This window comes from Rhinolophus ferrumequinum, chromosome 21 (assembly GCF_004115265.2).
Source record: "Rhinolophus ferrumequinum isolate MPI-CBG mRhiFer1 chromosome 21, mRhiFer1_v1.p, whole genome shotgun sequence".
Classification (NCBI taxonomy): Eukaryota; Metazoa; Chordata; class Mammalia; order Chiroptera; family Rhinolophidae; genus Rhinolophus; species Rhinolophus ferrumequinum.
In genome coordinates, this window is record NC_046304.1 from 25,913,656 (window position 1) to 25,936,829 (window position 23,174).

Genomic DNA, 23,174 nt, shown 5'->3' on the forward strand with positions numbered 1-23,174 from the left:
AGATAAAAACTCAGTAAACTAGGAATAGAGGAGAACTTCCTTAACTTGATAAAGAATAGCTACAAAAACCTACATGGCCATCATGCTTAATAGTGAGAAACTTGAAGTTTTCCCACACAGGTCAGGTACAAGGCAAAGATGTTCTCTCTCACCACTCCTTTTCAACATAGTACTGAAAGTTCTAGCTAATGACACAAGACAAGGAAAGGAAGTATAAGGCATACAACTTGGAAAGGAAGATGTAAAACTGTCTTTGTTTTTTAATGATGGCATGATCGCCTATGTAGGAAATTAGAAATAATCAGCAGAAAAACTCCTGGAATTAATAAGTGATTATACCAAGGTTGCAGGATACAAGGTTAATACTTAAAAGTTAATTCCTATATACCACCAATGAACAAGTGGAGCATGGAATTCAAAACACAATACCAATTATATTAGTAGCCCCCCAAAACAAAACACTTAGGTATAAGTAAATCTAACAGAATATGTACAAGATCTATATGAGGAAAATTTCAAAACTCTGATGAATGAAATCAAAGAAGTAAATAAATGAAGAGATATTCCACATTCACGTACAGAAAGACTCAATATTGTTGAGATGTCAGTTCTTCCCAACTTGATCTATAGAATCAATGTAATCTCAATGAAAACCCCAGCAAGTAAATTTAGTAAATTGACAACCTAATTCTAAAGACCCAGAATAGCAACACAATATTGAAGGAGAACAAAATTGGAAGACTACCGTGCTTCCCCGAAAATAAGACCTAGCCGGACAATCAGCTCTAATGTGTCTTTTGGAGCAAAAATTAATATAAGACCTGGTATTTATTATATTATACCCGGTCTTATAATAAAATAAATAAAATATTTTATTATAAGACCGGGTATAATATAATAAATACAATATAATACCCAGTCTTATATTACTATAATGTTAAGACTGGGTATAATACAAGGTCTTATATTAATTTTTGTTCCAACAGATGCATTTAGAGCTGATTGTCTGGTGAGATCTTATTTTCAGGTATGCTTCCCAACTTCAAGACTTACATAAAGTAATCAGACAGAGTGGTATTGGTGAAAGAATTGACCCATAGATTGTGGAACAGAATAGATAGCTCAGAAATAGTCTCCCATTAATACAGTCAACTGATCTTCAATAAAGGAGCAAAGGCAATAAAATAGAGCAAAAACAGTCCCTTCAAGAAATGGTGCTGGGGCAGCCGGTTGGCTCAGTTGGTTAGAGCACAGTGCTCATAACGCCAAGGTCACCAGTTCGATTCCCACATAGGCCAGTGAGCTGCACCCTCCACAACTAGATTGAAAACAACGACTTGACTGTGGAGCTGAGCTCCACAACTAGATTGAAAAAAAAAAACAACCAACGACTTGACTTGGAGCTGATGGATCCTGGAAAAAAAACACACTGTTCCCCAATATTCACCAATAATTAAAAAAAATTTTTAAAAAAATGGTGTTGAAACTGAATGTCCACACACAAAGAAATGAATCTAGACACAGACCTTACATCTTTCACAAAAATTAAGTCAAAATGGATCACAGACTTAAATGTAAAACACAAAAGTATAAAAATCCTAGAAGATGACATAGGGAAACCTAGATGACCTTGGGTAAGGGTTTAGATACAACACCAAAGGCATGATCCATGAGCTGACCCTCATTACAATTAAAAACTGCTCTGCCAAAGACAATGTCAAGAGAATAAGAAGAAAAGTGACAGACTGTGAGAAAATATTGCAAAATCACATCTGATAAGTGACTGCTATCCAAAATATACAAAGAACTCTTAAAACTCAACAAGAAGAAAACAAACTACCCGGTTAAAAAATGAGTTTTTTTAACCCTTTTAGACCTTATTAGACACCTCGATTTTTTGTCCTGACTAGACAAATACGCATATGGAATATATTCAACATCACATGTCATCAGGGAAATGCAAATTAAAACAACAATGAGATATCACTACATACTTATTAGAATGGCCAAAACCCAGAAAGCTGATAACACTAAATACTGACAAGGATGTGGAGCAACAGGAACTCTTACTCACTGCTGGGAAATGCAAAACGGTACCGTCACTATGGAAGACAACTGGCAGTTTCTTATAAAACTCAACATACTCTTACCATATGATCCAGCAGTCATGCTCCTTGGTATTTACCTAAAGGAGTTTAAAACATGTGCACAAAAGCCTGTATATGGATATTTATAGTTTTATTCACAATTGCCAAAACTTGGAAGTAACCAAGATATCTTTCAGTAGGTAAGTGGATAAACTGTGGTACCTCCAGACAAACATTATTTAGCATTAAAAAGAAATGAGCTATCAAGCCATGAAAAGACATGGAGGAACCTTAAAAGCATATTACTAAGTGAAAGATGCTAAACTGAAAATCATGGTATGATTCCAACTGCATATGACATTCTGGAAAAGGCAAAACTATGAAGACAGTAAAAAGATCAGTGATTGACAGGGTTCAGGGGATTAGGGGGTGGGATTAGGCAGAGCACAGAGGATTTTTAGGGCAATAAAAATACTGTATGCTATTGTAATGATGGATACATGTTATTTTATATATGTCCAAACCCACTGAATGTACAAGAGCAAGAGTGAACCATAATATAAACTATGGACTTGGGGTGATGATGTGTCAATGTAGGTTCATCAACTGTACCAAATACACCACTCTGGTGGGGGATGTGAATAGTGGGGGAGGCTGTGCATTTGCAGGGGCAGGGCATATATGGGAAATTTCTTTACCTTCCCTCCCTTCAATTTTACTGTGATCCATAGATTGCTCTATAAAAATAAAGTCTCAGTAAAAAAATTAAAAATTAAGAAAAATAACTGATGAGTTAAAGCAAAATTAGTAACAAAATATTGTGTGGTTCATATATAGAGAGAAGTAAATATATAGAGAAGTAAAATATGTAACAAAAATGACACAAAATATTAGAAAAGAGATATGAAAGTATAGATATGAAAGTATAGTCACAGGAGGTTCTTACACATCTATATATGAAGTAAAATATTTGAATGTACAATGATAAATTTAAGATGCAAATTATAAACCCTAGAGCAACCCCAAAACAAATAAACTATGAGGTATAGTTAAGAAGGCAATGGTGAAGAGATGGAATACTAAAACATATTCAATTAATCCAAAAGAAGGCAAAAAAGAAAGAGGAATAAAGAACAGTTGAGACATGTAGAAAACATACAGCAATCATATTAATGATTACATTAAACATAAGCAATGTAAACACTTCAATTAAAAGGAAGAGGTTGTCAGATTGGATGAAAAAGGAAGACTCAACTATATTCAAGAAGTCCATTTAAAATGTAAAGACACATATGGGTTAAAAGTAAAAGGATGAAAAAAGATATACTATGAAAACACGAATCATAAGAAAGCAAAGTGGCTATATTAATATTATGCAAAGTAGATTTCAGAACAAAGACACTTCATAATGACAGATGGGTTATTTCATCAAAAAGACATAACCTTAAATGTGTACACAACTAATAAGAGCTTAAAATCCAGGAAGCAAAAATTGACAGAACTGAAAGAAGCAAATCCACAATTGTAGAGACTTCTCTAATTTATAAGCAGACAAAAAAAATCAGTAAGAATGTAGAAGACATGAACAACACAAACAGCCAACTTGACCTCTGTTCACTAGAGAACATAAACATACAACTCTGTGTACTTAGAAAATTCTACGAAATCTCCAAAAATATCACCTAGAACCAATAAATGATTTAGCAAAGGTTTCAGCTTATACGGTCAATATACAAAAATGAATTCTATTTCTATAATGGCAACAAATAACAGGAAAAGGAACTTATAAGTGGAATCATACAATATATGCCATTTTTGACTGGCTTATTTCACTTAGCATAATCTTTTCAAGGGTCATCTATGTTGCAGCATGTGTCAAATTTCCTTCCTTTTTAAGGCAGAATAGTATGTTATACCATATTTGTTTATCCATTCATCTGACGGACACTTCGGTATGTGTATACACACACACAAACACACACACACACACACACACACACACACACACACACACAGCCTAGCTCTGTCTGCTGAAAGGGCCTGAAACAGCAATGCCAACACCAAAGAGCAACGCTAATGATCAGAAATTGGCTTCTAAATATTCTTTTCCACTAAAACAAACCAGAGATCCCTGAAAAAATGGCTGAATCCAGGACTGGGGCAGGCAAAAGACACGATGAGCCCGGAACATCTTATTGTGTCAGAAAATAAGGAAGTGCTCTAAGAATGATAGATACATGTCAGAAAGACACAAGCAACTTAACAAATCCCACTTGAGCATTTCAACAAATCACATACTAATGGATAAAACTGGAATGAATGAATCCATAAATAAAATGAATAAATTGAATGTGTGATGAGGACGTGCTATTTATATAGTTTCAGAGTTCCTCCTCACAAGTCCTCTTTAATTATAAAAAGATAACTTTACAGTGATGCCTAGCAGATCTTACATTAGTCAAGTTATCAGAGTAATCATCAGTAATGAGATAAAACTATCAGCCACCTCATAGGATACAATGGGTAGAATGCAGCATCGCTGCTGTGACATTCCTGCCAAAGATACTCGTATATAACCTCAATCTAATTATGATAAAACCCAATTTGAAAGACACACTAGAAGGCTGTAATTCTGCAGTGTCAAGGTCATGAAAGTCATGGAAAGAGTAAGGAACTCTTCCAGACTGAAGAACATAATAAAATGACAACTGAATGCAATGTATGATTCTGAATTGGATCCTTGTGCTGTAAGTTTTATTGAGACAGCTAGCAAAATTTGAACTGGTTCTGAATATTAGATGATAATGAATCAATTTTAATTTTCTGACTTTTATGGTTATATTATGGTTATGTAGAAGACTGTCTTTGCTTATAAGAAACAGACACTAAAGTATTCCAGGATGATGGAGGATCAGGTCAACAACTTACTCTCAAATGGTTCAGGAAAGAAAAAAAAAGGATGTATTTGCATTGTACTTCCAATTTTTAAATAATTTCATGACTGTCAAAATTTTATAAAGCCACAATAAATCTGGCCAGACAACTGATCAATTAACAAAGTGGTTTTCTAACATAAACTCATCTTTCCATACCACTATATATAACTGAAAAGTTTCCATAGGGCAATTACAGATTTTACTATCTCTAAATATATGTACACATCAGCTGGATTGCTATACATATTTCATTAAGTATTTTTCGTATCAAGAAAAATAATCCTCAACTCTTTTTGAAATATTCACCAAATTCACTCAACATGACAAAGGACATCTGCAATTTTTGACACTGATTCTTTCTATTTCCATTGTAGAGGTCACTATTATGCTTTCTATAAGCTCTCAAAAAACCATAATTATTGGAGCTGAAGGAAACTCACCCATTCTGCCTTTAGGTGAATTTGCAGACAAAGCAAGAGATTTACACAAATCCCCCTAGCTAACTTCTGGCCTCACTTACCAAGATTACAATAGCATAAGACAAGGGTTGGTAAACTTCTTCTTTAAAGGGCCAGTGAGTAAATATTTTAGGTTTTGTGAGCTATATGGTATCTGTCACAACTACTCAACTCTGTCATTGTAGCACAAAAGCAGCCAGGGACAACATGTAAATGGATATTATCTGTGTTCCCCAAAATTTATAAAAACAAGCAGTGGTTCATATTCGGCCCAAGGATTATAGTTTGAGAACTCCTGGCATTAAAAACAAATTAGGTCAAAAAGTATGCATCAAATAAACAAGTTAAGATTTGGATTTTTAAAAGCTTTTTCTATGACCATAATATATTAGGTGAAAAATAAAAGCTATACACTGTAATACAAATTTTGTTTAAAAAAAGTGTATGTATATGTAATGCATATTTTATACATATGTATATACATATAAATAACCAAAAAGGCCACAGATTATTCTATCTCTACATGTAAGCCCCTTTGCAAGGTCTCTTGGTAGCTCTTCTCACCAAGATGTGAATTCCACCCCCTGAATCTGGGTTTGACCATATGAGTTGCTTTGGTGACTGGGACATTAGCAAATGTGGCACCAAAGAGACTCAGTGCAGTTTGCTCTCCTGCTGCTCCTAGAACCCTGGGGCCACCATATACATAAATCAGGATTAGCCTGCTAGATAATGAGAGATGCCCACACTGTGGTCTCAGCTGACTGCCAACCAACCCTCCATAGCACGTCCACATTGCTGGTTTGCAGCTGACCTGCAGCTGACACATTAGGAGAAGAAATGCCCGCCTGAGCGTAGCCTATATTGCTGATCCCCAGAATAAGCTAAATAAATGGTTGGTTTGTTACACAGCAATAGATACCTAATTATGTGCGCGTGTGTGTGCGTGTGTGTACATGTAAAAATAGATAGCAAGCGAAATATCAGGGGTTGATACTGAGGGGACAGTTGAATTAAAGATTAATGCTAATGACTTAAGTATACATTTTGGTGGTTTCCAAATTTTCTCTAAAAAACATAATGCTTTCATATATTAAAAAAAATCAATGTCATCAAAAGATATATAATTCAACATCAAAATGTATTTTTCATTACTTCCAATAAACAACAAGAGCTCAATAAAAAGGACATTCTTGACCTGATCTATTTGAATGGGCTGACAGAGTTTAAGTTTTATCAGAGTTTGGGGATAAACAGTGACAGGTATTTAGAAAACTAAACAAATGACAAGACAAATATTAGCACTAGAAAAAATAAAATCTGGCTTGGGGAAAAAACTGTAATCATAGTATAACATTTGGTTCAGCTTTTTATGGTATTTACATAATTACAATACTGTAAAGACCAAATATTGGGAGGCATAAGGGGGAAAAGTAATGAGAAAATTAGAGAGGATAGTAGGAAGGCCAATAGAAGATATCTAAAACCAAAAATTCAAGAGAATACGAAGCAGTTAAGCATGTTATTATTTTTTTTAATAAGTATCAGATTAAACAGCTAAAATGTTTAAAACTAATGACTTCAGATAGTAGGAACTGATGGCGAATAGAACTAATGCAGTGGTCTACTTTTGGTCTGAAGCCATGTAGAAATCTTTCTCTCTGACAATATACATATATACTTTGGGGGAAAAAAAATTTAAGAGAAAAGTCTAGGAAGCAATCCAAGTATATATAGCAATTTAGTATATAACAGCAAAACTTCAAATCAGGAAAAATTACTCTTTAATTGACACTAGACAATTGATTATCTATTTGGAAAAACACAGTTAGAGCCTAGCTTCACACACATATTAAAATAAATCTTATAAATAAGAGGATTAAATGTAACAATTTTTTTAACTATAACAGACCTAGGAAAAATATCTGTTGTAAATTTATACAAAAAGATCCAGAAAGATTTTCACGTAAGTGTTCATCTTGTTTACTTCTGGGAAGCAGGAAGGGGGATGGGAGTAATATTTTAAGGGAGGCTATTTCAATTTTCACTCTATACTGGTTTATAATGCTAAAGGTTTTTCAAACATTGTGTTACTCTTACAAATTTTTAAAAATTTTGAGTTTAAAACTTCCTTTGACTCTTTAGTAGATAAAATACATAAAATGTTAAGACAAGTTAATCTTTCCTGAACTATAGAATGACTGTTTAAAAGAAGATATTTTAATGCTAGACATATTAAATAACAAAATCTATTTTCACTTGCATAGTAACTGTTTTTTCCTCACCAGCCAACAAAAATTTTTTACCTATCCATTCTTTTTCTCTCATTTATAATCATGAATCTAAATTCACTCAACCTTAGAACTAGCCTCAAATCATGCTTCCAATATTTACCTGCAATATGACCATAGTCAAATAATCTAGTATCTTTGGGCTTCAATTTTCTTATGTGTAAAATGAGATGAATTGCTGCTCTATTTTCTTCATAGTGCTGATGTAAAAATTAAATGAGAAAACATATAAATTACCTGGCATAAGAATATATTCCAAAAAGCTATCATCACATCATTATTAATAACTCTAAGAAATGTGGGTTATTGTTTTTAAGTCTCTGGCATATAATACGCTTCAAAAATGTATCTGCCTCGAATAAATTATACTTCAACTATCTGATAACATTATTTCACAACTTGTTCCTAGAGTAGCTACAGAAATAAAAAGTTGTTTCTAATCTTTTATTTATATTAAGGACCAATTTACCTCTTGGGCCCTGAAATCATTGTTTGATCTTTTATTTTTGTGTGCTAGTACATAAAAACTACAACCAAAATGTACTGCAGAAGAAGGAAAACACATTTTACACCTGCGTTAAGTTGCCTCTCTTTAATAGCACCATCACACCTCCTTAAGTATGGGGATCTGAGTAAAAGCTGGAAGCCACAAGAAATAGTGGTAAATCATGCCCTTCCGTAACTTTGGCCACTTTTTCATTCATTTATTCAACAAACACGTGAGTGCCAGAGGTATGGCCTGTGCCACATGCTGGTTATAAAAAAGTGAACAAGAGAGACATCACATGTGTCTGTGTCCTAATTAATGGACAGCCTGGCAAGGAGACACACAAAACACTTAAAACCAACAAATAAATGTAAAATTGTAAACTCTGGTAAGCAATGTAAAGAACAGAACAGGACACAGAGAGAGAATAAAAGAGGAATTAATCTTCAAATTATCTATATGGTACTGCATATGCTATGACCTGTAACAGTACAAACACAAACCACTTTCCCCCAAAAGGTCATCTGGAAGAGTTTATTCAGCAGCAGAATAGTGAGGTGGTTGTAGGATCAATTCTAGAGCTGACAGCCTGGGTTTTAAACCAGCCTCCCTTCACCAGTTCTGTGACTTGAACAAGCTACTTAAATACTCTGTGCTTCAATTTCCTTATCTGCCATTGGGGAAAATATTAATACCTTCCTCATTGAGTTATTATAAGAATTGAGTTAAACTCTTTTGTTTTATTTTGAAAGTTGTAAAGTCCATAGAAAAAGTAAGAGACCTTATAGCAAGTATTAACTCACATCAACCTATATTTACCAGGTAAACTAATATTTCTACAGTGCTTAAGAGAGTTTCTGGGACATAATAAACATCACCACATAAGCAGTTATGTTAAATAAAAGTAAAATAAAACTATGAGAAAATACTTACAAAATACTTATAAAATACTTTTCAGAGAAAATTGGCCATTTTCTCTTGAGATCCTAAAGGACATCTTAAATATTGAAGGGAGTGGGGTATGGGGAAGGGGAAGAGAAAGACAGACACAGAAACATGTGAGAAAGAAAAGGCAAGCATGTAAGAAAAGGTGAAAAATAGCCTAAGGTTTTGCCCAACATCACTTATCTGAAGGTCAAGAGCGCTCTCTGCTGGCCCCATGTCTCTTCTACACAGTAGGCAAAAGTAATGAATTAAAAAATGCTACACAAAATCAAAGAATATCATTACTTTTACAAAAGTATATAGACAATGTTAGTATTTATTTAATGAACAAATAAAAAGTAGGTATAAGCATAATAATGGATCTCTGAAAATATCTCACCAATTGTGAGGATTTACTGAAAGAATGAAGAGAAAATGATTATAAATGGTGGAACAAAGCTATATCAGAATGGTGATATCCTGTTTTAAAAAAACAATGTTCTCCTTAACTATATTTTGACCACATGGAGACTGATGCCTCACGAGTTCTTTGACATATAAATTATCTGTATAAAAACTGAACCTAAAATGTAAAGAAAGGGAACAAGCAGTGGATACTGAAAGGTAATGCATATAAAAGAGGAGGTATTGCCACCATTTTCTGACTTGAAGAGACAGCGATAAGACTCGAGATGATAGGAAGGTAAAAAGACAGCTTTCCAATTCTCCAATCCATAAGTTGGAAACCAAATTATTTTAATAAAAAAACAAGAAAATTTGAAAGAAAAGCCTAAAAAGTTTAATGTCAAATTTAGAGGAAAACAAAAATGATTAAACTAATTTATCATTTAATTTATGGAAGAAAATTTTTCAAAAAAATAATACAATTGCAGAGTTCAAATGTATGAAGACTATGACATTTATCTTTGTAGGGTATAAGAGAATGCAACCATTATTTATGAACACAAATAACTATTCTTTTAAAAAACAAATACTGTCATCCTTAATATCATCTTGTAAGAACCAAAATAGGAAAAGCATCCTTAGAAGTTAGAGGTGTTAGATATAAATGAAATATAAGGAATATTAATAGTTAGTCCCACCAACTTTTTCCTCCCATTTGAAGGAACAGGTCCTAAAAAAAAAGTTAACCTGTCCAAGTCCCTCAATTTTCCTTATTTAAGACCTGCAGATGATCTAGATTAAAATATGATACATAAAATGTGAGGCATATGATCTGTCGACATAATTTCTAAAATATGAACTGCACTTTTTAAATTACCTATGTTTTAGATAAACTAATTAGTTAAATAAACTAATTTTAGAAGCTGCTATAGAATATTAAAGCTTATGAAACTTATATTTCTTCTACTTCTTTATGAAATCACCCATTCCAGAAATGACAGAAAATATTTTTGTGATTTATAATATACCACTCGCAAAGATTAAGATATGTTATACAATGGGGAAAGAACAGTTTCTTCAATAAATGGTGGTGGGAAAACTAGACAGCCACGTACAAAAGAAAACTCAACTACTATCTCTCGTCACACACAAAAATGAATTCAAAATGGATTAAAGACTTAAACAAAGACCTGATATCATAAAAATCCTAGAAGAAAACATAGGCAGTAAGCTCCTTAATATAGGTCTTGGCAATGATTTGTTTCTGGAAACTGACAAAAAAACAAAAGCAACAAAAGCAAAAATAAAAAAGTGAGACTACATGAAACTAAAAAGCTCTGTACAGCAAAGGAAACCATCAACAAAATGGAAAGGCAACTTACCGAACAGAAGAAGATATTTGCAAATCATATATGTGGTAAGGGGTTAATATTCAAAATACATGGAGAATGCACAAAACTCACAGCAAAAAAATAAACAATCCAATTGAAAAATGGAAGAAGATCTGAACAGACATTTTTCCAAAGAAGACTGCAGATGGCCAATGGGAACTGAAAAGATGCTCAACACCAATCATTAAGGAAATGCAAATCAAAACTACAAGGAGATATCTCACACCTGTGAGAATGGCTATTATCAAAAAGACAAGAAATAATAAGTGTTGGTGAGGAGGTGAAGAAAAGGGAACTCCTGTGCATTGTTCGTGGGGATGTAAATTGGTACAGCCACTATGGAAAATGGTATGGAGATTCATACCATTAAGAATATGAAAATTAAGAATACCGTGCTTCCCCGAAAATAAGACCTAGACGGACCATCAGCTCTAATGCGTCTTTTGGAGCAAAAATTAATATAATATAATATAATACCAGGTCTTATAGTATAATATAATATAATATAATACAATACAATACCAGGTCTTACATTAATTATTGCTCCAAATGACACATTAGAGCTGATGGTCCAGCTAGGTCTTATTTTCAGGGAAACACAGTAGAACAACCACATGATCCAGCAATTCCACTTCTGGGTATTTACCTGAAGAAAACAAAGACACTAACTTGAAAAGATATATGCACCCGCATGTTCCATGCCACATTATTTACAATGGCCTAGATATGGAAACAACCTAAGTGTCTATCAAAGGATGAATGGATAAAGAAAATGTGATAGATAGATAGATACACACACAGTGGAATATTATTCAGCCATTTTAAAAAGAATAAAATCTTTGCATTTGCGACAACATGGATAGACCTTGAGGGTATTACGCTAAGTGAAACAAGTCAGCCAAAGACAAATACCTATAATGTCACTTATACGTGGAATCTAAAAAACAAAAACAGAAAAACCAAGTTCACAGATACAAAGAACGGATGGATTGGTGGTTGCCAGTGGAACAAGGGTGGCAGCAGGTGGTGCGAGTGGGGTAGGGGGGTCGTGGTGGGTAAAGGGGGTCAAAAGGTACAAACTTCCTGTTATAAAATAAGTAAGTTATGGGGATGTAATTACAGCATGGTAACAATAATGATAATGCATTGCCTATTTGAAAGTTGCTAAAAGAGTACATCTTAAAAGTTCTCATCACAAGAAAAAAAAAATTTGAAACTGTAAGGTGGTGGATGTTAACTAGACTTACTATGGTGATCATTTCACAATATATACAAACATCGAATCATTATGTTCTACACCTGAAGCTAATATAATGTTATATGTCAATTATACCTCAATTTTAAAGAGAAAGAAAGAGAAGAGAGGAAAAGAATAAATGTTATACCAAAAACCAAAGTAAGTTTCTAATAGAAAAAAATACTACTATACTTAAAGAATCCTTTCCTTAAATAAATTACATCTACTCATATCCCCATTATTCTTTCTTATATTATATCCATGGAAATGATTAGTCCTGGTTCTATGAAAAACTAGATGTATTAGTGTTAGATATCCATAATATTTGCTAAAAATGCTACTACTATAAGCTTTTAAAATTAAGATGATAGCCAAAATACACAAAACTACAGGTTTTCTTAATATAAAACTGTAAAGCAACAAAAACAAATAAAAAAACAAAAATTCATACACACAGACAAGTTTAGCGGTTACCTGACAGTAAGGGGGGGAAGGGATGGTAGAAGAGGGTAAAGAGAGTCAAATATATGGTGATGGAAGGAGAACTGACTCTGGGTTGTGAGCACACAATGTGCTATATAGATGATGTATTATAGAATTGCACACTTGAAACTTATGTAATTTTACTAACCACTGTCACCCCAATAAATTTAATTTATAAAAAATTTACTAACAATTCACTAAAATACAAGAGAGAAACATTCACATTAACTAAAACTTTACATTTTGTACTGATTATGTTTCTATTGTAACTATTTATTTTATTTTTGTCAAGAGGAGAAAAATATTGAAAACATAGATCATTGTATCTAAGTATTCGTGGATTTTTTCCTAACCATTCAGAAAGTGCCTTTATATACGCATGCTTTTCACTATAAACTACCAAGACAAGAAATATTAGAACTCAATCACATGATCTTTCTGTCAGTGTAGAAGTACTTTGGTGTCTAATAAATTTACTTTATGCATGTTTTATCAGTATGGTGTATAGGGAGGTGCCAAAAAAAAGTATACAAGTGGACACTTTGGTCAACGTTGCTAAAGTAGTAGTTCGCCGTAATCAGAAGTGTCTGGACACTGATAGTAACCACTTTGAGCACCTCTTGTAATTGTAGAAGTCAACGTGACTTATATTCATCTTTTGTTATTGGTATATATTGAGTACTACAATTTTAATAGTTTTCCTTTCTTAAAATGTGTCTATATTTTTTTGACACCCTCTGTATATATCACTTATATCTTCATACAAACAAAAGTTCTGTCACACTAGTAAAATGTTATCATTTGAGTTACTAGGCTTAATTGAGAGATTTAGCTTGTTCAGTAAATCTTCAAACTTATGAAATTATCAGAAATTCATACATTTAACATTATGAATAATAAATCACGCACCTATAAAAATTATTCCATTTCTGAAGAAAGGTAAAATTATACCACCTAAAGCCAAGGAAGAAAACCTGTAATTTCCGGGTTAAAAATAAACTGATATAAAGATATGATATACAGGTATAGATACAATTATATTCTACCAATGAGAAGACTATACTAAATGATCAGTACATAACCAAATGGAAAAATTAATCAAAGCACTTAGCTTAAAATTAAGGTACTCAGCCAGAAGCACAGCAGCTCTGCTTATGGTCCAGTGCTCTAGACTCTAAAGAGGTACAATCATAAACATCCTTAACAGATATGAAAAGAATTTTTTACTTAATTATAAACCTAGCTCCTTGAAGTTAGTATTATTACTCATTATTATATAATACCTTTTTACCAGCATTTAAAGGTAATTACATGTAATAGTAACATTATATAATATCTTTTATGAGCAACATACAAATACTGAACTATTTGTTGCTATTACTACTGCTGCTGGTACTTCTACCATTTACCACTTAACAAGCTCTAAGCTATGCCAGGTATACACAAAGCACTCTGTATATATTAATTTGTTTAATCCTCATAATAGCCCTATAAGATAGGTACTATTACTACCCCCACTTAACAAATGGGGAAATTCAAGTAGCAATAATTTAAAAACTTAATCAAATTTACACAGGTAGTAAAGAGCAGAGCTGTGATTAAAACCCAGGCAAGTCTAATCAAAGTTCATTTTCTTAACCAATAAAAAACAAAACAAAAATTGAAAAATCCACTTCTCTTATTTTAACTATTCTCAATCACAGCTTATTCTGTACTTGGTTTCTTTATCCTTGAGGCTTCTACATAATACTGCTTTCCTTATCTTGGTGTTAGAATCCTGCTTAGATGGCTTCAGGATTTCTGAGAGGCATTTTAGAGAGAACGTATGACAAAGTGATGAGAGCACTTGCCAGAGTATCAGGTTGGATTTAGCTCCACTATTTGCCAGTTTTGTGACCTTAGACAACTTACTTCTCAGAGTTCCCTTATCTGTAAAATGGGAATAACAATAGTCATTGTAAGAATTCAGTAAGATTCTACCAACAAATATTTACTGGGCAACTAATATATGTCACATGCTATTCTACGTACCAGGGAAACACATGAAAAAGATTGACATTACATTCTAACAGGGACGATAAATAATAAACAAGTAGACAAATTCAAATAGTAAGAGCTGTGAAGACAATAAGGTACTGTAAAGAAAATGAGTGAGAAAACACTGGCAGAAGCAAACATATAGCATATTATTATTATTGACAATTTAACATTAACAGCTTCTGAGATGACTTATCCAACTAGAAAGCTTCTGTGAAGATAACCAACATTCCCCCCACCCCTTGGTATATTCAAGAATTTAAAGGAAGGCTCTTTGAAGACAGGGATGGCGTTCATTTACTCAGTCTACAACTAGGTTCCTAGCACTAGGTAAGGTGCTTGGAACATAAGGATGAACAAAACAGTCACAGCCTTCAAGGAGGTCTCGGTCTACTAGAGACCCTGATGTTGTCCTTAATGAAACTTAGAACCCTGTGGAGAAGATAATATGACAGGAGTAAAATAAAAATTAAGAAGTACAAAGAACATTCCAGATGGTAATCTAACTCAAAAGTGGGGATGTCAAGGAAGATTTCCTGAAGGATTTGCAAAAGTTGGTCAGAAAAAAGAGAAGGAAAAGGAGAAAGGGCAAAAGAATGCAAAAAGTTTATAAAGTCCTAAACACTAACAGGTAAACAAGAGCTTTATAAGCCATCGAAAGATTTTGGAAAATTGTCCCCAAGGCAAAGAGTTTTCTCATCCCCTACCTGAAAACTAAAAATATAGACAGAATATATGAAACAATAGTTTTTAAGATACAGGACATCAGGTGAAAAAGAGTGATCCCTGAGAGATAGGAAACAAATGATAGGCCCCATGATAATCTCAGCTTATTGTCTTGAGAGTTTTCAGGCTGTGGCATGGACAAGGGGAATCCAGGTAGACAGCCCAGTAAACCTGAGCTGAAGAGACACTGCTGAGAGTCCAGAGAGACCAATAAGACTGAAGTTCACACAGAAGAATACCAGAGTGGAGAGAGCTACACAAATGAACTCCAGAGGTCTGCAGAGGGACCTCTCAAGTGTCTGGCAGAATACTGATCAGCACATGCCAGTGAGGAAACAATCCAGATAGAAGCAAGAGCCACCTGAAATGGCACTCACATAGGGACTGGAACAGTGCCTGTTCCCACCAGCCCCGCTGGACAGACCTCACGATTCACGGAGCATGAGGCAAAGGACTCGGGGGCTTGTTTCTATGACGTAGCCCAAAACTAAAACCTGCTCAGGTCCCACCTAACAAACTGTAAAAGCAACACCCAAAAGGATGAAGCTGATTCAAAGTAACTTAACTGCATTCCAGAACAAAACTTAAGAGTATTTAAAGAAAACAGTACAGTAACATCCAGCACCCAACAAGGTAAAATTCATGCACCGCATAACAACGTTCTGATCAATGACTGGCCACATATAGCACAGTGGTCCCCTAAGATTATAAAGGAGCTGAAAAATTCCTATCACCTAGTGACACTGTAACACCAGAGCATAACACATTACTCTGTGTCTGTGGTGATGGTGGTGTGAACAAACCTACTGTGCTGCCAGTCATATAAAAGTACAGCACATACAATTACGTACACAATACTTGATAACGATAATAAACCATTATGTTATGGTTTATGTATTTACTATACTATACCTTTTATCGTTATTTTAGAATGTACTTTCTACTTATAAAAGAAATGTTTGCTGTAAAACAGTCGCCACGTTACACCAATAGCAACCTCATCCAGGCCATGTTTACAGCATCTCCTGATTGCATCATTTTCTCTTGTGCTTGATTTAATCTTGTGTTGTTTTATACAGTGACATGCTGTACAGACTAGTAGCCTAAGAGCAACAGGTTTTCCATAGAGCCTAGGTGTGGAGCAGACATCAAGGTTTGCACACATGATGCACGCGCAACAAAATTTCACGACGACGAAATCTTAGAACATATCCCACCATTAAGTGGCCCATGACTCTATCTGGAATTCAATAAAAGAATTACCAGGCATGGAGGGAGACAGGGAGATGGGTGAAAAAGGTGAAGGTGAATAAGAGGTAGAAACCTCCAATTATAAAATAAATAAGTCACGACGATGTAATACATACAGCATGGGGAATATAGTCAATAATATGGTAACAGCCCTGTATAGTGACAGAGAGTTACTACACTTATCATGGTGACCACGTCATAAGGTACATAAATGTCGAAATAATATGCTGTGTACGTGAAATTAATATAATATTGTATGTCAACTATACTTTAATTAAAAAAAAAACTTAAAATAATTTTTTACATTACCAGGCATGATTCCATTTATAGTACTTACTCCCTCTTATCTGTGGGAAATTATGTTCCAAGGCCCCCCAGTGGATGTCTGAAAACAGTTAGTACCAAACCCTATATATCCTATGTTTTTTCATAAATACATACACATACACATACACACACACACACATACACACCCCTATGATAAAGTTTAATTCATAAATTGGGCACAGTTTGAGATTAATAACAGTAATAAAATAGAACAATTATTAACGATATACTATAATAAAAGCTATGTGAATGTGGTTTCTCTCTCTCACTCTCTCAAAATATCTGATAACCAGTCTGATAACTGCGATGGTTACCAAGTGACTTGCAGTGGGTAGCATATACAGTGTAGAAACAGTGGACACAGGGATGATTCACATCCCAGGTGGAGTGGAGCAGGACGCAGAACAGCATGCAATTTAAAACTTATGAATTGTTTATTTCTGGAGTTTTCCATTTAACATTTTCACACTGCAGTTGACCACACGCAACAGAAATCAAAACCATGGAGAAGGGAGGAATATCTTACATGAACTATGGAAATGAACACTAATCTATACTCACATAAAAAAATCTGTGGTTGTACCTATTAGAATGGCTGTCATCAAACAGACAAGAAACAGTAAATGTTAGAGAGGACACGGAGAAAAGGGAACCCTTGTACACTGTAGGAACGTAAATTGGTATAACTATGGAAAACAGTATGGAGAGTCCTCAAAAAAATTAAGACTGGAACTATACTATGATCTAGTCATTCTACTTTGGGGCATTTACCTAAAAACTACAAAAACGCTAATTTGGAAAGACATATGCACACCTCTGTTCACTGCAGCATAAAAGCCAAGATATGGAAGCAACCTCAGTGTCCACTGACAGATGAATGGATAAAGATACAATAAAATACCGCTCAGCTATAAAAAAGGTGAAATCCTGATATTTGAGACATAAATGGACTTTGAGAGTATTATACTAAGTGAAATAAGTCAGACAGAAAAAGGCAAATACTGCACAATTTCACTCATATGTGTAATATGAAAAGAAAAAACAAAACAAACAAACAAAAAGCAAAAACAAATTCATAGAGGCAGACAATAGATCAATGGTTACCAGAGAAGAAGGAGGGGAGAGAGGGTAAAACGAGTAAAGGGGGTCAATTATATGGTAATGGATGAAAACTAGACTTTTGGTGGTGATCACAATGTAGTATATACAGATGTCAAATTACAATGTTGCACACCTGAAACTTATATGTTATAAACCAATGTTACCTCAATTAAAATTAAATAAAAATAATTTTTTAAAAAATTTTTAAAATTAATAATTCCAAAGGCCTGTAGGAAGTGGGCAAGTAAAATAGCTTTTTAGAGCAAAATAAACATTATTTAAGTTTTCTATATTAGCAAAAAAATAAAGATTGGTAGTTATAGATGGAAAATCTGTGGTAGCCTGGGGATGAGGGGATGCGGCAGGAAAAGGTCCATTGGTCTATCTTGCACTTTGGATGGATGTTTTCCAGGCATCATTTTGTAATATGCTCATGTCATTTAGAAAATATTTGGGTCACTGATTTTACAGATCCTACAAATGTTAATACATTTCATTATACAATATCAAAAAGTCACATATCATCAGAAAAGTTTACAGTGTCAAAAAACTGCCAAGCTCACAGTGGTACATATAGTTTTTCAAACCTCTGATTTTCACCATCAGGTTCACTATGTTTTTTTTTAAGAATTACCATAGTTAATCTGTCATTCTTTCAAGTAAAAATGATGTTCTGTGAAAAAAAGTGTCTAGTTCAGCTCACAATCCAAACTATCCCACCAGTGCTTTCCCTCAAGACAACCACCCTACTCAAGCATGCGAGTGTTTTTTGAGGATTACTGATTTTTTCACACAGAATGTTAAAAATCTCAGGGCTGAGCTTTGATAACATTAGTAATTTTACTGCTTCATCAAGGACATTCTTAAGTGACACTGGCTTTTTAAACTGTGTATTAATGATGATGAAGAAATTTACTATGAATACAGGTTGGTGCCACTATCTTGATTGTGCTAAGGCACCAAGAGTTTTACCCAACACTGCTTTTGCATCAGTGCAAATATCAACACAGTAAAAAAAGGCAAATCACATCTTAATATTATTATGAAAGTAATTTTTCAGAGCGCCTGAAAAAAAATCTCAGGAATCTCCAGAGCTCCCTTACCCGAAGATATACCTTCCCTTCCAACACACAGCACCCCGACTCTGCTGTCATGCCCTGTATGTCATCCTCAAAGGCAGCCAGGGCCCCGGGATGGTGGGCAGTGAGACAGCCCCTCCCTGACACCCACTGCCCCCCCAGGAACACCAAGCGGACACCTGTACAATACAAGCAGTACTATTATGCTGCCTGACTACTACGTCTTGAGAATTGCTGCTCACAGAAAGAACTTTAGGGAAGTGAAGTTCACAACCATGAGAGTGTAGAGGAGGGAAAAATCTTTCAGAACTCTTTCAGTTCAATTCTCTCATGTTATAAATGAAGAAACTGGGGCACAAAGAGGACAAGGTTTACCATATCATACGTTAGCAGCGGAGATGTGATAGCACTTAGGACATCTGAGTTGTTTTCTACTGTTCTTTTCATTACACTATTCTTATTCTTTTTTTCAAAAGTGGACTTAGCAAATTCCACATACTCCTTCTTTAAACTGAACAATGGCATAAATACATACCTTTTGTGGAGAAAAGGAGTTTATCTTTCCTAATGGAGAGTTGAGTTTTGTGGTCTTTTCTGAAGCAACTTTTGTATCCAAATGGTGTACTTCTTTTTCAAAACACGAACGTTTTCTAATCTGTAAATACAGAAGCAAAATGAAGTTTAATGTAAACTACAAGTTTGAGGGGCTAGTTGTTAGCTATAATGTGTGTTTTCAGCATTAAAAAAAGATGACTATTTCTAACTGGCAAAAATCAAATCAAACACAAATAGGCACCTTATTACAAGACTGAAATAAAATAGAACATAGTAATACCTCGTGAATCCTAACCAAAATAGCTTTAATCAGTGATATGTCAAAACTATAGAACTGAAAAATGATCTTTCCATAAAATAGTCTCACTGTATAAACACCAAATGTAGTATTACAGCAAAGTCCAAATTACACATCTGATTGGAAAATAAAAGTAAATAAAAACGGAAACCTCATTCTAAATCGAAGAAACTCAGAATAAAAATTTTAAATGTAAATATTCATGATTTCCTACATGATAGAAGAAATTACTTGATTACTTAGTACTACGTACTCTAGTACTCTTAGTATTAGATATTTGATAATCCAAAGTTATAGTATTAGATATTTGATAATCCAAAGTTATATTTGACTAAATTTCTTCTTTCATAAATACCATTAAGTTTTCTTTCCAAACTGCCTATGCTTTTTCCTACTTGCCAAAACCCTATTTACTTAAATTATAAAGGGCAAAAAAAAGCATTTCTATTAATAATCCCATTCCTACCAAAAAAGAAATGAGAGCCAATAAAGTCAGGAAATTAATGTTAGATATTGAGCCCTACCTGACAACATCCAACTCTGTGTACACATTTTTGGGGGGAAAAAAATCTTTATAGCTTCACACTTCATTTGTAATTGGTGCTTTTCCAAAAATAAACTGCTTCATTCTATTTCTAAAAACAAGGTTTAATTATGGAAGCTAATAAAGATTGTAAGTAGAATAGATAAACTACATAAGAACCCAAGTACTTTTTGAATATATCAATTAAAATTATACAGTTACATACAAATGGCATTAACAATAATCATCTTACTAATTAATAATGAATCATCTTTTTCATTTGTAACTAAGTCTACTAAAGTCCTAGTCTCCCTATCTCACTGCCATAAATTCTATGAGAAACACTGTATTCATCTATGAAAAGTATATGTCATTTAAATTATCCAGGTCTTTCAATAATTTTTAGAGATAAACATATTTAACCATGCATTGATATTAAATAAATAAGAGTAAACCTTGTTATTCTACAAAAACTGTCAATACCAAAAATATCCATAACATTAATATTCATATCCAAAGTATACTGGTCCCCAAAAAATGCCATTATTAGATAAAAACAACAGAGAAGTTAAAAAGTACAAAGTAGCTATATTATTAATATATGCCTTAAGTAAATATTTTACTATAAAATTTGTCATCTATAAGAAAGTACCATGAAGTTTCACTTTAATGATGTTTTTGTAAATAATCTTTTATAATAACAAACTCCTCTGTAATGAGTAACTACATAAAATTAAGCTACAATAATTTACCCTTTAATTTACATCTATGACCCAAGTAATCTCTGCAAGTGCCACTTAAAACTAGATTGATACCTGACAGCCTTGTTCAGCTATACCTAATGGAATTATTTCACTACCAATCAACTCTGTTTACCTGCTGTGTAGTTTCTAAAGGTCGAATTCTTTTCTTCTCTACTTGAAAATCATCGTTTTCATCTCTGTCTAAGGATGCTTGTTTCTTGATAGATAACTTTGCAGCCAGTGTAGTTTTTCCAGGAGAGTCTTACAGAAGTCATAAAAAATTAGCATAAATAACTTACATTTAGACACAATTTTTTTAGAAAAAAATCTGAGCCAAAGACCAAAACTATAAAACTCCTAGAAGAAAACATAGGCAGTAACTCTCTGACATTGCTCTTAGTAATATTTTCCTGATCTAAATCTCTGAGATTGCTCTCAGTAACATTTGTTCCAATCTATCTTCTCAGGCAAGGGAAACAAAAGAAAAAATAAACAAATGAGACTATGTCAAACTAAAAAGTTTTTGCACAGCAAAGGAAGCCATCAACAAAATGAAAAGACAACCTACTGAATGGGAGAAGATACTCACCAATGATACATCCAAAATTTATAAAGAACTCATATAACTCAACACCAAAAAAAGACAATCCAATTGAAAAATGCACAGAGGACCTGAACAGACATTTCTTCAAAGAGGACATACAGATGGCCAATAGATTTATGAAAAGAAGCACGTCACTAATCATCGGAGAAATGCAAATTAAAACCACAAGGAGATATTACCACACACTTGTCAGAATGGCTATCATCAATAAACCAACAAACAACAAGTGTTGGTAAGGATGTGGAGAAAAGGGAACCCTCATGCACTATTGATAGGATTGCAAATTGGTGCAGCCACTATGTAAAGCAGTATGTAGGTTCCTGAAAAAATTACAAATAGAACGACCTTATGACCCAGCAATTCCACTTCTGGGTATTTAACCGGAGAAATCCAAAACACTAATTTGAAAAGACACATGCACCCCTGGCGTTATTTACAATAGCCAAGATATGGAAACAACGTAAGTGCCTGCCCATCAATAGACAATTGGATAAAGAAGATGTGGTACATATATACAATGAAATATTACTCAGCCATAAAAGAATGAAATTTTACATTTGCGACAACATTGATGGACTGAGAGGGCAATAGGCTAAGTGAAAAAGTCAGAGAAAGACAATATATTATCTCACTTATAGTGTAATCTAAAGAATAAAATAAACAAAAAAACAAAACAGAAACAGACTCATAGATACAGAGAACAAATTGATGGTTGCCAGATGGGAGTGGGGCTGGAGGGCTGGGTGAAAAAGGTGAAGGGATTAAGAAGCACAAATTGGTAGTTACAAATTAGTCACAGGGATGTAAAGTACAGCATCGGGAATATACTCAACAATATTGTAATAACTAAGTATGGTGCCAGGTGGGTACTAGACTAATGGGGGATCACTTCATAAATGATATAAATGTCTAACCACTATGCTGTATACCTGAAACGAATATAAAACAATATTTAATGTCACCTATAATTGAGTAATTTTTAAAAAATCGGAATCAAGATATACGACTTTTTTCTTAAAATTCATAACATATTTTAAAACATTACATGTGAAATGTTTAAAAGCACTTATTTACCACTCAGTTTACTTAACAAAGATATAGCAATCATTTTGACAAATATGTTTTCAATAGGCAAGTCCAATTTTGATTTTTTAATAGGTTTATATTTTTGTAGACCTCTTCCAATAACATGATTTAAAAACTATAACTAAGCTTCTCTCAAGAAAATGTT

At 33.7% G+C, this 23,174-nt stretch overlaps 1 protein-coding gene across 4 annotated transcripts in view; it reads right to left on the minus strand.

The window, feature by feature from the left end:
• BRIP1 (BRCA1 interacting helicase 1) overlaps window positions 1–23,174 on the minus strand; it is a 155,604-nt gene that overhangs the window by 122,253 nt on the left and 10,177 nt on the right. For all 4 annotated transcript variants that reach the window (XM_033091772.1, XM_033091770.1, XM_033091769.1 and 1 more), the window contains exons 5-6: window positions 21,473–21,600; window positions 19,756–19,875 (exon numbers count right to left, since the gene is read on the minus strand). In XM_033091772.1, the coding sequence (XP_032947663.1) occupies window positions 19,756–19,875; window positions 21,473–21,600 (248 nt within the window). The remainder of the gene's footprint in view (window positions 1–19,755; window positions 19,876–21,472; window positions 21,601–23,174) is intronic.